General features: G+C 53.3%; 5 protein-coding genes across 5 annotated transcripts; 4 read left to right on the forward strand and 1 right to left on the reverse strand.

Moving 5' to 3' along the window:
* Nucleotides 1-1,184: 1,184 nt before the first annotated feature.
* On the forward strand, nucleotides 1,185-3,250 carry K437DRAFT_260551 (uncharacterized protein; the record flags this gene model as incomplete). The annotated part of the gene is made up of 8 exons (XM_013391027.1): nucleotides 1,185-1,247; nucleotides 1,296-1,427; nucleotides 1,671-1,768; nucleotides 1,842-1,854; nucleotides 1,927-1,976; nucleotides 2,030-2,213; nucleotides 2,270-2,440; nucleotides 2,879-3,250. The coding sequence occupies 8 exons, from the start codon at nucleotides 1,185-1,187 to the stop codon at nucleotides 3,248-3,250; spliced, it is 1,083 nt and encodes a 360-aa protein (XP_013246481.1).
* A 1,557-nt stretch (nucleotides 3,251-4,807) lies between these two features.
* K437DRAFT_265690 (uncharacterized protein) lies at nucleotides 4,808-6,788 on the forward strand (the record flags this gene model as incomplete). The annotated part of the gene is made up of 3 exons (XM_013391028.1): nucleotides 4,808-5,037; nucleotides 5,124-5,478; nucleotides 5,553-6,788. The coding sequence occupies 3 exons, from the start codon at nucleotides 4,808-4,810 to the stop codon at nucleotides 6,786-6,788; spliced, it is 1,821 nt and encodes a 606-aa protein (XP_013246482.1).
* Nucleotides 6,789-6,892: 104 nt separating this feature from the next.
* Nucleotides 6,893-7,993, reverse strand: K437DRAFT_218815 (uncharacterized protein; the record flags this gene model as incomplete). Its single annotated transcript, XM_013391029.1, has 1 exon — nucleotides 6,893-7,993. One exon carries the CDS (start codon nucleotides 7,991-7,993, stop codon nucleotides 6,893-6,895), a length of 1,101 nt encoding a protein of 366 aa, XP_013246483.1.
* A 481-nt stretch (nucleotides 7,994-8,474) lies between these two features.
* On the forward strand, nucleotides 8,475-10,288 carry K437DRAFT_230501 (FAD dependent oxidoreductase). The gene is made up of 5 exons (XM_013391030.1): nucleotides 8,475-8,602; nucleotides 8,673-9,064; nucleotides 9,137-9,609; nucleotides 9,715-9,951; nucleotides 10,028-10,288. Exons 1-5 carry the CDS (start codon nucleotides 8,569-8,571, stop codon nucleotides 10,140-10,142), a joined length of 1,251 nt encoding a protein of 416 aa, XP_013246484.1. The 5' UTR covers nucleotides 8,475-8,568; the 3' UTR covers nucleotides 10,143-10,288.
* A 1,698-nt stretch (nucleotides 10,289-11,986) lies between these two features.
* On the forward strand, nucleotides 11,987-12,544 carry K437DRAFT_4353 (uncharacterized protein). The gene has a single exon (XM_013390919.1). It carries the CDS (start codon nucleotides 12,097-12,099, stop codon nucleotides 12,445-12,447), a length of 351 nt encoding a protein of 116 aa, XP_013246373.1. The 5' UTR covers nucleotides 11,987-12,096; the 3' UTR covers nucleotides 12,448-12,544.
* Nucleotides 12,545-13,451: the final 907 nt, after the last annotated feature.

A 13,451-nucleotide genomic window follows, 5' to 3' on the forward strand; every position in this document is an offset into this window, starting at 1 on the left:
CAGCTAATTTGAAATCCTCTCATTTTATTTATCTTGTCATTGGTCAGCCCCCCCCTAACAGATTCAGCGGCAGCCACCAGGTTTCCTCCATCTTGACCATGTATGATCGATGATTATTGCACGGGCAGCAGCACACGGGCGTCAAGACGCCAGCAGCCAGCATTCTGTCAAGCGCGACTGATCAGCAGTCGGACTGGCCCTGAACGAGTAAAATGAAGGGGTTTTCAACTAATATACCTTCATCGTCACCATGATTTACTAAAGAGGGCGAGCTGACATGATTCGGCTCATTTCTGAATACCTGGATGAGTATGTACTCGCCAATTTGTTATTGAATGCATGGCTGAATTGATGAAATCAAATAGTAGTGGCTAGTTGATCGCCGACGCTTTGGCATTGGTGTGGAAGCTTTTGACGCCTTCGTAGGAGTGGGATGGTGAGCGATTCGTATTGACTATTGGTTCCCTCACACCCTGCCTATGACAAACTTAAGTTTCGCCAGCACACCACTCGAAGGCACCTCTCATACGTGTTAATTCGGCCGCAGCAGAACAAGCAGATGGTATATTCGAACTCATCTGACGCTACCTTTCCTTACTCACTGGAGGTTTGTCAGAATGATAGAAGCACCCTGATGCGTTTGACGCTGCTGGTAAGCATTTAATCCAGGCCTTGATTATGACTTGATGTCTCTGCAAGTTAAGAAGGGCAACAGAAGCTCGTTCGAGGCTCATTACAGCTCGCACATTAGACATGCCAGCATATCGAGCCGGCTCTGGATGCGACTCACCCTTCGATGCGGATCCTGGAATTTCTGACAAAAGAGTACTACTCATCTTGTAGAATGGGGCGCATGTATGCCGCTTCGTAGACTGAAGCATTTGCGTCAAGGCAAGACGTTACCCTTCGTCAAAGTCGCTAAATCTCCTTCGATGGTCTATCGTCCTGGATCGTCTCTCCAAAGCACCCAAAGCTAATACCAACGCTGCACTTGCACTCATACCCTGCTTTGTACTATAAAAGGTACTACGTGCTGTCCATCGTAGGGCGTCTACTCGCTGCTAGCGATAAGGATCGAGCTGTGTGATGAAGTCTGCTGAAGGAACATCCACCCTGCCTTACTATGTCATTCTAGGACCCTTTGCAGCGGCAGTCCTGCCACGCGCAGTTTGGCGCTGAGCCAGATGGACGCTACGGCCGCTGCTGATGTGAAGAAGAGATTCGGCTTTCGGCCGCGCTTGCATATCGTACACTATCGAGGCTCATCTTTGAGGACCCAACGTGTGCAACCTTAGGAGACGTCAAATGGACTCGTCAGCATCCGTGTACCGAGCTGGATCCCTTTACTACTCATTCTGACCGTTCCCATCGTCCAAATTCATTGCTTCTTTGCATTTTCCACCATCCTGGCGGTCGAGTACAGCACTGTGTGCGCACCGTATCCCTCCGCCACAGCTTGAAACAGAGACTGATCATGATGTCATTGTGCTCGTAGCTTACATAGCAACGGCAGCCGTTGCTCTCAACTCTTTCCCTACTTCTTCGACTGCCCATCGGTGCTGACGTTGGATCAGTCGCCAATCGTCATCATCGTCGCGGGGCGCAACTCTGCCATCGCGTTGTTAAGCGGCATGTCATACAATACACAATTTCTGTTCTATCTGTAGTAGGCCGCGCGCATCTTGGTCGCCCTCGTCTTGTCGCGCGTGATTGGATACACCATCGTCTATGCTCGCAAAGGGACGTACGGTCACATCATTGCCGAGTCGTATGCGCGTTGAGGGTATTGCTACCGTTGCGATGCTTGCAAACTTGTGATTCTCACTGACACTCTTCCACAGCTTGTCCTATGAGGTGAGCAACCGGACGCCAAGCGATGAACCGTCTCGCTGTTTCTGGCCATTGTTGATGCTATGCTTGTGGCAGGTATCCTTGGTGCTGCATATCCTCGTCATTGTCATGGCCATCGTGTCGATGTAGAAGCACCTCAGCAAACTGTGACACCCGCAAGCCTACACCTTGGCTGCAGTCGCATTCTGGTCTTCGAATGCGCGCTCCCTTTTGCTCGTGTCTCTTTCCTTCATCTCGGCTTTGGCAGTGGCGGCAATAACTGGATAACCAAGAGTCGGCCTCGGGTGCTGTTGGACGGCACGCTGTACATTCGCGTTTCCCTGCTGATGGGAGCGCAAAGACTCTGCTTGCTGCGAAGCCTGGTCAGCACGTTAACACAAACTGCCCGAGCGTATTGCCTCTGTCAACGTATCCGTAGAACTTCATTACGAATGGTTTCGATGAGCAGCAAGGCAGGGCGTACCTCGGACTGCGTGTTCAACGGTGCAAAGGATTCACTAGACATCTGGCCAAGAAGATCCAAGCCTCTGCTAGCAATAATCACGAATGCGAAGCTTTCTTGGAAGGGTCGGAGGGTCAAGCGCTGAATGTTGATGGATACCAGAGCATCCTCCTCTCGCGGAGGAGTTTGGCATAACACACGGCCTCTCGGTTCTCCTGCACGCTCTGCACACCAATGCTCATCGGGGGTCTCGTCGCCAATTAAAGACGGCAAGCGGAAAAAGAACAAGGCAGTCTGCGCCGCATGCTCATTTTGGTATGGGCCTAAAAGAACCAGCAACCTTTCAGCATTGCCTTCCCGTACTTGCTCGCAGCCCAACTTGTGCTGAATAACGTACCCACCTCTCGCGAGCTCACTACCCAATGCTTCGTTAGCCAGGCGTCACGAAGGCCTGCTGACTTGAGCAGACCACCCGACAGTCCTGCACCGTCGCAAGTGTCGCCTACTCCTTCTAGCGCAGAAAAGAGCTGCGTTTCAGCCGCTTCCATTGCCTCGTCATCGCAGGAGTCATAACCAACGCTCCAGACTGCGGCTGCGACGGCGACCAAGACGATCTCGCCGCTGTCAAAGGCGAAGATTTCCACGCTGGCGGATGACATGCTTACTCGTCTTGCTGATAGTCAGGAATCCTTGCCGAAAGGCATCGCAAGGCTGCGAGCAAGTATGACACTCGATTTTAGTTGTGGCAGACCGGGCCTGCACGCTGAGCTTGACCAAGCTGTTGAAGTGCAGCGTCCGCAGAAGCAGCAGCACGGTCAGGACAGCGGTGCCGCTCGACGGACCGCTGCCGTCTCGTGTGGACCCGACTGCTTTAGCGATGCTGGGCACAAATGCATCAGTCGGATGAGGACGTCAGGTGTAGACTTGGATTTCAAGGAGGAATACTTCGCTTGGTGAGAGCATTCTAGCAGCATGTACGATAAACGCGTATTTGGTAGATCTCCTAAAGTATAGATGTTCAAACCAAACAGCGCTGAAACAGGCAGGCAGTTCTGCAAATGAGGGCACGGGCTACGGATCTGATGTGCCGATGTGCTAATGCGGTGATGTGCTGATGTGCTGGTTGGTGATGGAACTCAATTGATCTCCTTTGGAAGACCCTACAATTTGAAGAGGAGTCCCATTTCTGACGCTCCACGTCGGCGGTTGGGCCCTAAGCCGACAACTCAACTTCCAAGGATCGTCTGCAGTCCAGCAAGATGTCTCACTGAATCGATCTGATAAGGAGTGGATCCTGTTGCAGCTGGACACGACTTCGCTCACGGTATCAACAATCGATCATTCAGGCACCAGTCTCCTCCCAAGTGCAGGTTCAACTGCGTCTTGAGACTTGGATGGATCAGGGTGGACTGCGCTTCCGGGTCCTGCAGCCACGCTGGCACGACAATCTAAAATGGTTCTAGCACGCAATACATTTCAATCAGGCACTATTATCCATCGCCTCATCACTTTCCATCTCAGGAATACAAGATCCAATCAATCCAGCCCGCAATCTCCGCACATGCCTGGTGAGGTATATCGCTGCATAGGCGCTATCGATCTAGGTATCGATCACCGGAGTCACGCGTATGTTCTGATATCTGTGGCATGAGAGGCATGCAGCTGGCCGTGTCCGAATATGCCCTGCTGCATGTGTAATTTGGTGCAATCGTTCGCTCAAGCGTCAGTATGTGTTAATGACCACTGTGGATTGACTGCTGACGTGCTAGATGGCAGAACTTCTTATCGCTTCTAGCAATTGGCCGCATATTCATCAATGGGGAGTCCAGGCCGGAGCTACAGACGATCGTCATCGCATCCGATTACAAACCGGGATTACCTCGATAGCTCGTCGAGAAGTCTGTGCGAAATGCACCATATTTCAAGGAGCAGGGGCAGAAGAACCATCATTAACAGCCTATCTACAAGCTGGAATGGCTTTTGCCAATCTTTTGCAGAATATTCATGACCCATGGCTTTGAAAGGATGATCTAACGAGAGCGTACTATATAGCGAGCGCTTCTCTTTGGGGTTCCCATCGAGTATCTTCCAACATCACGTTTCTCCAATTGCTAACGGGTTGGTTCTCAAGGACTGGAGTGTTTGAGCAGGGGATCCGACAGCACCGAGCCGTCCCTTCCGCAATGGGCCACCATCCTTGGACGATAGGTGCTGATTCTTTAGCGGCAATCAACAGAAAGCCAGCAGCAGTAAGAGCTGATGCGCTGCTATCATTGACGATCTCATATCACAACAGATACCTGGTTCCTTCTATCGTCGGGTGCGTTCGGCAATGTAAAGCGTACATGCAAAGGATCATACTCATGTTCCTCCACATCCCGACGTCTACCCGTTTCATGTCTCGCTTTGCCTCGCTCGACCGCTGTCAGCTATGTAATTCTGGGCACCTTTACGTTCCTTGTACTCGCAAGTGCAGCATTCCACTTCATGCGCTCGCTGCTTGGGAATCGGAACATGCTATCTACAAGATGCGATACGGCATTAGGAAGAAGCGTTCGAAATAGCATCATCGAAGCTCCGCTCTTCGGAACCCGTCGAGCAGCACCGTACTCCGCTTGTGCGGGCATTTTCAACTTCAGGGTCCCAGGTCGAGCTCACACCATCCTCATACTCGCCGCACTGCTCGCCAACGTATTGGGGCTTTTCTCCTTCTACACGTATGTACCAGCTCATGCGGCCGCAACGTGGGTGTCTGGCAAACAGTCGTGGTTCTTTAGCAACAGTCCTTCCACGCTGACACTGCATCACGCTTGTGGCTAATATGATTCAGTGTCGGCGACCCATGGCGCCAAGCGGTGAGGTTTTTCGCTGACCGTGCAGCATGTCTGGCAGTGGCTCAGCTTCCCATCGTCTTCCTGCTGGCTGGACGCAATTCACCCGTGGCTATCTTGAGCGGCATCTCATTCAACACGCAGATGTTGTATCACCGTTGGTTCGCCCGAATCGTCCTCTTCCAGGCGTTCGCGCACGCAGCCAGCTACACAATCCGCCATGCGCCTGGCCAGTTGAATGACTATTCTGATTTCATGGCCAAGGCGTACGTGCGATGGGGCGCGACAGCTCTCACCATGCTTGCGGCTTTGTGCTTCTTCTCGTTTACCCTCTTCCGCAAGCATTCGTACGAGGTGAGCGCTCCACGTTGCGGGATAGGTACGTTGTGAATAGGACCTCAACTAGTAATGGCCCTCGCCTCCTTCAGGTCTTTCTCGTCACCCACATCGTCTTTGTCGTGCTGACTTTAGTGGGCATCCACAAACACTTGCAAGGGGCGGGTGTCTCCCCGCTCTCCGATTTTTTTGTTATCCTCTTCTTCTCTATTGCATGCTGGCTCTTCGACAGAGGTGTCCGCACTGTCCGTCTCGTCTTCCTCAACATCGCCTTCATCGCGAGTAAGGACGGCGGCCACTTCACGCGGATGCGAGCCACAGCACTCCCAGACGGGACGCTGCACATCCGCGTCTTCCTTCCCGGCCGGGCGACAAGCGCATCGGCCATATTCTCCGCTCAGCCAGGACAGCACGTTTTCTTCGCTTGCCCTAGCATCCAAGCACTAGCTCTACATCCTTTCACTGTCATGGCGCGCGGCGTTGACCCACAGCGAGTGCAGGCATACATCGACCTCGGCGTACAACCTATGAACGGCTTCACGCGCCGCCTTGCAGCGCGGGTTCAGCGGTCGTCTGAGCACATCTTGGAATGCACGGCACTCGTAGAGGGCCCGTACGGGCGTGTGCCTTGCCTGCAGGATTATGCGAATATTGTGCTGTTCGCTGGCGGGATTGGTATTACGCACTGCTTGGCTGCGCTGTCACAAGCTCTACACGCTGCTAACTCAGCAATCGTCGACAGCGAAAAGGGACCAGTGCATGGCAGACGCATCACGCTCGTATGGGCGCACAAGGAACGCACAACGTTTAACATCGCTGTGCCGTACCTCCATGACGCTGCAACTCTTTTGAGAGATAATCCCGATGCACCACATATCACCGTGCATGCGTTTGCCACCCGCTCGCCTATGCAGAAGACCACTTCCGACCCAATATCTCCATCCTCATCATCCCCCTCATCCGTGTCGCTTGATGCTGCAGCTTGCAAGGATCTTAGCAAGCTGCTGGTCGGCTCACCGATCTCGGAAGCGTACGCCCTCAATAAAATGGATTGCTCCTCCACTACTGCTTTTGACACACACATGCTGTCGTTGGAGGATGTACTCGACGTCAAGTTCCATTCGGGCCGACCGGTCCTCATTCGAGAGCTGGAGTGCGCGATCGAGCAAGACTCTGCTTCGCTGCTCGGTCCTGCAGAGCCAACACGCACGGCCGTCGTCTGCTGCGGCGCAGCCGCGTTTGCTGACATGGTGCGTGACAGCGTACGGAAGACGCGTTCGGCAAAAGGTATTAGCATTGATTACTTCGAGGAGGCATTCGCATGGTGATGTACGGCTCGTCTATACAAACGCTTGAAGCAGGGAACGATGATGAGATAACTACTTGTAGCATAATCAAACGGCGCATCTCTCGCAGGTATCCTCATCCGATTTCAATTCCAATCTGCTCCTAATGCTTCTTTCAATCTGCCCCCGCACTGTTTCCCCTTCAACCATCCCTCAACCAGCTTCCAGTCGTTTCGGTGCTTGTATGTTCCCCTGAGCGCCTCCCGGCCGCCGATCTCGTCACTGCCTGTTGTATCTGTCATGTTTGAAAACACACGTGGAACAGCCCGCTCCACCAACGTCTCGGACACCTTTTTATGCCCGGAAGGAATGTCAGACCAGGACTGAACCTTGATCGAGGACCAGTAGGCTAGGATATTGCTTTGAGCCGCCAGTAGCTGGGCTTCCTTTCCCTCCGTCAAAAGGTTCAGCTCGTCCGTCAGCGGGTGCTCGAGAACGACGAGCGCCGGCTTTCCGGCGAGGACAAAGCCAGTCAATGGCGGCCTGTTGAGCTTGGCGTAGTCGACCAGGTCTTGTCGCTTCTCCTTGGTCGACAGTGACGGTAAACATGACCACGAGCGATACACGAGCTTGCTTAGCGATGCATGCCCATTCTCGGATGCGACCCCACATTGTGTTTCTGTTTCCAGATCGTTCGCCATGATGGTGGCGGCGGCTTCTGATATTCGCTCGACAGTCTCAAGGACGTACGAACCTCCGTCGATATCCATTTTTCCAACTCCATGCTTCGCGCCTTCATTTATCCCCGCCTCTTTGCATATCCGCATGTGGTCAACAGCGTTGAGCCACTCAGATCTCCTGAGTCTCAAGCGAGGACAAATGGCTTCGCTCTCGGCTTGCCCAGGTGCTAGTTTGCGAAGAAGGAGTGTGACTTCGAGCTTGAGTTTTCGCGCTTTCCGTGCATGTCTGCTCCGGTCGCCCTCCGAGCCAGCGAGTGGGTCGATAGATAGCGTAAAATTAAGATCATTCGGCACGGCGTCTTTGGCATTGATGCATTCCTCGTCGCCGAGCGTTGACAGGGGAAGAGCGAGGTATCTAGCCAGCGCTTCGATACCTTCTGAGGTTGATGAAGGTATCGAGAGCTCATCGTTGCCTGCCCACATGGCAGCCAGAACTTCGAGCGTGGACAGTTGTGACTCCAGAGCCTCCGGGCTAAAGATCGCGCCTTTTGATTTCTGATGCGCCATGGCTGGTAAGCGGCGAACGTTCACAGTTGAAGAATGGAAGCCCAGTCCGAATCGCTTCCGCGATGTGCAAGCGCACCTCTTATAGGAATAGAGAAATCCGCAAACCTCTACCATCTGAGAATCTGAGAGACAGAGAGAGTTTCGCCCTTGGAGAACACACTCACAGTCTCGGCGAGGGCCCGATGGCAACAGCCAAACCTATATAGTGCGTGAAGCAACAGCCCTCAGCGAGTGGCGAGGGATTAGGGTTGTTGACTACAATAACTGGTGCCGTTCTATTGCACCGCTCCAACCATCCATATCTTCAGATCGGTGGGTGGACTGCTTAACGCTGCATGTTGCGTAACTACTGGAGTTGCACCGATTCAACCGCCCCACAACTAGTCTCTTCTCTTGGTCCCGCGTCGAGTCTCTGAGTCCCTTATCGCGTCACCCCTTAGATGAGATCGCTCCACCTTTTGCGTTGTGACTCATCCGACGTCTGTGATGTGAGGTATGGCACCTAGCATCTGACAAAGGTTCAAAGACGTAGGGTAGGCGCGTCAGTCCCAAAGCTGTCAGATTAGAGGCCTGCCATGACCAAAGCACACACTGTTATCCTGGGGGGTGGTGAGTTCCAGAATGTCCGCTGGTTTGTGAGACGAGGACAAGGGTTGACAGCTGTGCTTTTCGAGCAAAGGTGTGATCGGCCTAAGCGCAGGCATCACTTTCCTTGAGCGTACATCTGCAGACACATTTCAAGTCACGCTTGTCAGCAAAGATCTCCCTCCGCGGCTCTCGAAGCATACCACGTCTAATGACAAGGCGGCGGGCGAGATCGAGCGGCAGTCATCCGAGTATGCGTCCGCATGGGCTGGCGCACACCACGTCAGTGCCGCTAATAGCGAGCGGGAACTACGATGGGACAAGCTAACATTCGAAAAGATGAAAACACTGCAATGCGAACGGCCCTGGGACTCGTGGTGGCCTGAAGATAGCATCGCGCAACCCCTCGCGTGGGTGAACCAGGTGGAGACCTTCCATTCTTCAAAGCCAGAGGAATGGATAAAACCGCTGGAATGGTATCCTGATGTGAGCCAGCGTTAGTCCCCTCCGCTTGGACGCATCTGATGACATGTCATGCTCTCTCTCTCCCTCACACAGTTCGAAGTCTTGCCACAAGAACGTCTCCCTCGAAACACAGCCAGCGGCTGCAGGTTTTCCACACTCGACATCAACGTGCCTCTCTACCTCCCATGGCTACGCGCACGGTTTGAAGAGCTCGGAGGCGTGATAATACAACGCTCCGTCGACTCTGTCGCCGAGTGCATCCAATTCGCAGAGGCAGATGCGGGTATGCCTGTGACAGCTGTGGTCGTATGCCCAGGGCTCGGCGCTAGAAAGCTTTTGGACGTGCGTGACCACAGCATGTATCCCCTGCGGGGGCAAGTCGCGCGTGTGCATGCGCCCTCTTGCGACTCGAGCATTGTCCGCACTTGGTCAAGCAGAAAGGGGGAAGAGCAGCATCGCTATACTGGTTACAGTCGCTGTAATCAGGAGGGGTGGAGAGATTGCTACATCATCCCAATGGGCGATGGTACCTTTGTCGTCGGTGGAACCAGAATCCCTAATGACTGGTGTGTAACGGAGCCTTGTCCGCGTTGTAGGCCCCGCGGCCAGGACTAAGTCGCGGCTGACACCCGCTGACACGCACACATTGCATACCGAAATTTCTGTTTCAGGAGTTCGGACGTTCGCCCTGAAACGACGAAGAAGATTCTAGAGCAAGTACTGCAGGTCTTTCCGGAGCTGGCAAACGTAGGTGGGGTGCCGCTCCCTGAGAACGTCAAGGTGAACTCAGTCGGCGTTGGCCTGCGCCCCGCGCGCAAAGCAGGTGCTCGGCTGGAGGAGGGTCCTGCGCTGACCTGGGAAGCTCCAAAGGGTACGAAGAAGACGTGCCGAGTCATTTATGCTTACGGGTACGTCCAAGTCGAAAGGAAGCGTGGTATTCGACGGTGACGTGAACTGACGCACGATCCGTGACGGCATCGACAGCTTCGGAGGCTTTGGTTACCAGGCATCGTGGGGTATTGCGGATGATGTGTGGGAAATATATGCTCGCCCCTCGCTTCGTTCCCCAGCGCGCGAGCCTCGGCTAAATCGAATGTAAACTTGTTCTAATGCACCGGTAGCGGGTATAGTGACTGGATTCTTGGCTCCCTGGGGGTCATTCACATGCACACGCAAAACGCAAATACATTCACGGTGTAAGAGTCTTAGACTGTCCCACAACGATCTAATGATACTGCAGCAGACTGTATCTTCACGCTTGATATTGACCGAAAGGGCAGCGAGGGGATATGTTGATCGCCATATTACGGAATTAGAATTAATGAGGATGCCTTCATCGCCCAGACAGCCGACGGCTGATGCGCCAATGCCTCGCTGATCGGCATTGATCAGGTTCAAGTATATGCCATGCGGCGAGTTGCGTGCGTAGACGCATAAAAGTCTATGACATACATATTGGACTCTGAGGACGCATCTACTGGCAGCAGGGTCAACAAGTTGCATGCAAGGAATAGTGAAGGAGAGGTAGGAAATTGTCAGCAGTTGTTAAATCCAATGCTCACAAAGACGGTGCGAGCGTTGGCGGTTCTATTAGACCCATTCGCATAGGTGTAGATGCACTGTACGAAGGAAGAGATAATGGCTAGATTCATACAAGTCTGAGGAGCATGTAGGTGCTTATAGATTAGTCGAGTGATAATAGGGGAGAGAAAGACTGTGGTGTATGTGCCAATAGTGGGGCTCATGCCGCGGCAGAACTGAATGCATCGTCACTTGATCCATTCCGTGGTTCGTAACACTATATATATTGTATGTACTGGCAGTGTGCCAGCTTCTGGGTCCATACTCATCCGCTTCCCTAGTACTGTACTTCTTGGGCATTGTGTAGCGCAGGTCCCTGGCGATTGCCACGGGCTTGGAGGACTTCCCATTTGTGGTATATTAACTATGCCCTTGTGTGCCCATAGAGAGTATGAAGCTATCATGCGAGTCCGGCGTCAGCCCATGGAGAGCGTCGCATCGAGGTTTGGAGTCCCAATGAGTACGGTGTGTATGCCATGATAAAGGACATCTCTGAAAAAGGAGGCCCGGAAGGACTACTGTACATATATTGAGCATCCCCGTGTTCTCGCCTCACGCTTGCGTTCGACGATTCAAGCATGACGAAATTGAGCAGACGAAGCGATACCAGGCGAGGTGATAGAAGGAATGGAGAGGATTGGTAGATTGGTAGGTACTAGGCCATAGGCATGCAGGCGCCACTACTGCGCCACTCCAGTGTCTGATAGTGCAGGGCCACCCCTTGCTGCATGTATGGGCTTGCACGACCCACGCGATGGGGTCCTGGAAAGTGCAAATGTTACGTCGCATGCAAATCGCGTGGATGGTGCGTAATAAATAAAAAGCCGCATGTATCGCGCGCGATCTGAAGCTCCCGAAAAAGAATGCACAATGTAATGCCACAGAGTGCTAACCCACACTGTGGAAGACTGTGGTCTGTAGAGGATTTTTATGCTAAAACCTCCATTGAAACTACGCGAGCCCTTGGTGAACGGGTTCAAACTCATACCGCGGGTTTCGGGCCAAGATCTGCGTGCCCCCCCACCTGTCCCCGCGATCTGCTAGCGCGCTCGGTCTGCTAGTTGTCTGCAGGGGCTAAAAGTGCCTGGGCGCGAGGGCCACGCGACTTGGCGAGGGCACTGCGAGAGAGCCACCAGCCCGCACTAGCTGCATCGGCGTTCAAGCTGAGGCTGGTTTGTGATCCGTTCTTGCTCTGTCCAGTTGCCTTCCTTATCCACGTTGGACTTTCTTGCCGAGTCGGCAGGACAGGCGGAGGGTGGCCGATCCGCAGGCGTTGGGCGCCCAAATGCCACGACTCTCCTCCAAATGCCGCATCAGTTTATTATTCAAGCCTCCTTTCCGCCCCCTTGGCCCCTTTTTCCTTCCAGCCTCATCGGTTCATTTTCGGCATGGGTATGTGGAAGGCACAATAAGAGTCGACCTGATGCAAATAGGCATCCATCATGCATTAACGCCTCAGGGGCCGAGCAGACATGCTGGGTGAAAGCCAGACTGCTGGTGCATCGTGCATCCAAAGAAAGCCATCGGCTATGTGTACCGTCGCACTGCCAGCATTCGCACTCGCATCGGCATTCGCTTCCGCATCGGCATTCGCATCTTATTCGCTCATGCACTTGTGCACCCATATATCCAGGCTTCATGCGTCCGTAGGGCGCAGTTCGCACTCTCTGACAGTAAATGGTAATCTGGGTTGTCGACACTTCCGATGCATGCGTCGAACCCTGCCTGGCCCCGTTGGGGCGTGTGACGCAACAGCGCTTGCGGAACCGAAGCCAACTATAATCAACGTCTGTAAGGCTTTAGGATCACTATGCTTCTGTTAAGAAAGTACTTATGAAAACTCAGGGCTAGGCTGTGATGGCATGATAACGGCTGGTACCCTAGGCTCTATTTGGGTACTTGTGCGACCTGCGGGACGAATCATGAAATGCACTCCATTGCATTGTTTCCACCGCACCTGTCTATACTACGAGTATCGACAGATTTGCAACTGGAGACTTGGGCTGCTCCTGATGTATGACGACTGACTGCTTTTGCGGACGCAATTCAGTTGGCAGGAGATCGAAGGTGCTCTATGGTCCGTCGTTGGCATTTTGGCTCAAACCTCATGCGCTCTTTGTTACAGGTCCTCGGTCAGCGGACCAAGGTGGTCACCAATGCAGGTTGGCCCTGGTAGTGCCCTGGTGCATGCGTTCACTTCTGGCCCTTCCAGGACCCTCTCGCTCATCAATCCGTGTATGTATACTTTGAACAAAAATATAGAGCATACTGTACTGTGTACATATGTATACATCCATACGCACAAAGGCCCCGTGTCTGCCAAAAAATAAAAAAAAAGAATAAAAACAATCCAAGCAGGGTCCTGAAACCCCCTCCCCTGATCGCAGTGGGAGCTTTGCCGCCGACAGTGGCGCAGTGCCTTCGCGGGCTAAGCACATGCGCAGCCCCAGATCGTCCACCATCATCGACCAGTCGACAACTGACCGCTTCGATGCGGTGCTTAGTGCAAATGGATCCCCCCCCCCACCCCCCAACCATCAGCCGGGATCTTGAAATCCCCCATGCTCCGTTTACGGTACACAGTCAACGTAGTTACACCATCCCAGCAGAATCACTATGCCATCAATCCTGGTATGGTCATCCATCATTATGCCTTCGACACCCTGACCAGGTTTGGAGCAAGACGACCGCGTGCTCAGACGGTCAGTCAGGCCTAGGGTTTCGTAGTCGATCATCATCCAGTCGGAGAGCCCTTCACCTTCAAAAGGTAGAGGGCTCCATTCGGTCATCCACATCGACCTGACTTCGTCGACCAGATTCTAACAAC

The sequence above is a fragment of the Tilletiaria anomala genome (assembly GCF_000711695.1).
Source record: "Tilletiaria anomala UBC 951 chromosome Unknown K437scaffold_1, whole genome shotgun sequence".
Lineage (NCBI taxonomy): Eukaryota > Fungi > Basidiomycota > Exobasidiomycetes > Georgefischeriales > Tilletiariaceae > Tilletiaria > Tilletiaria anomala.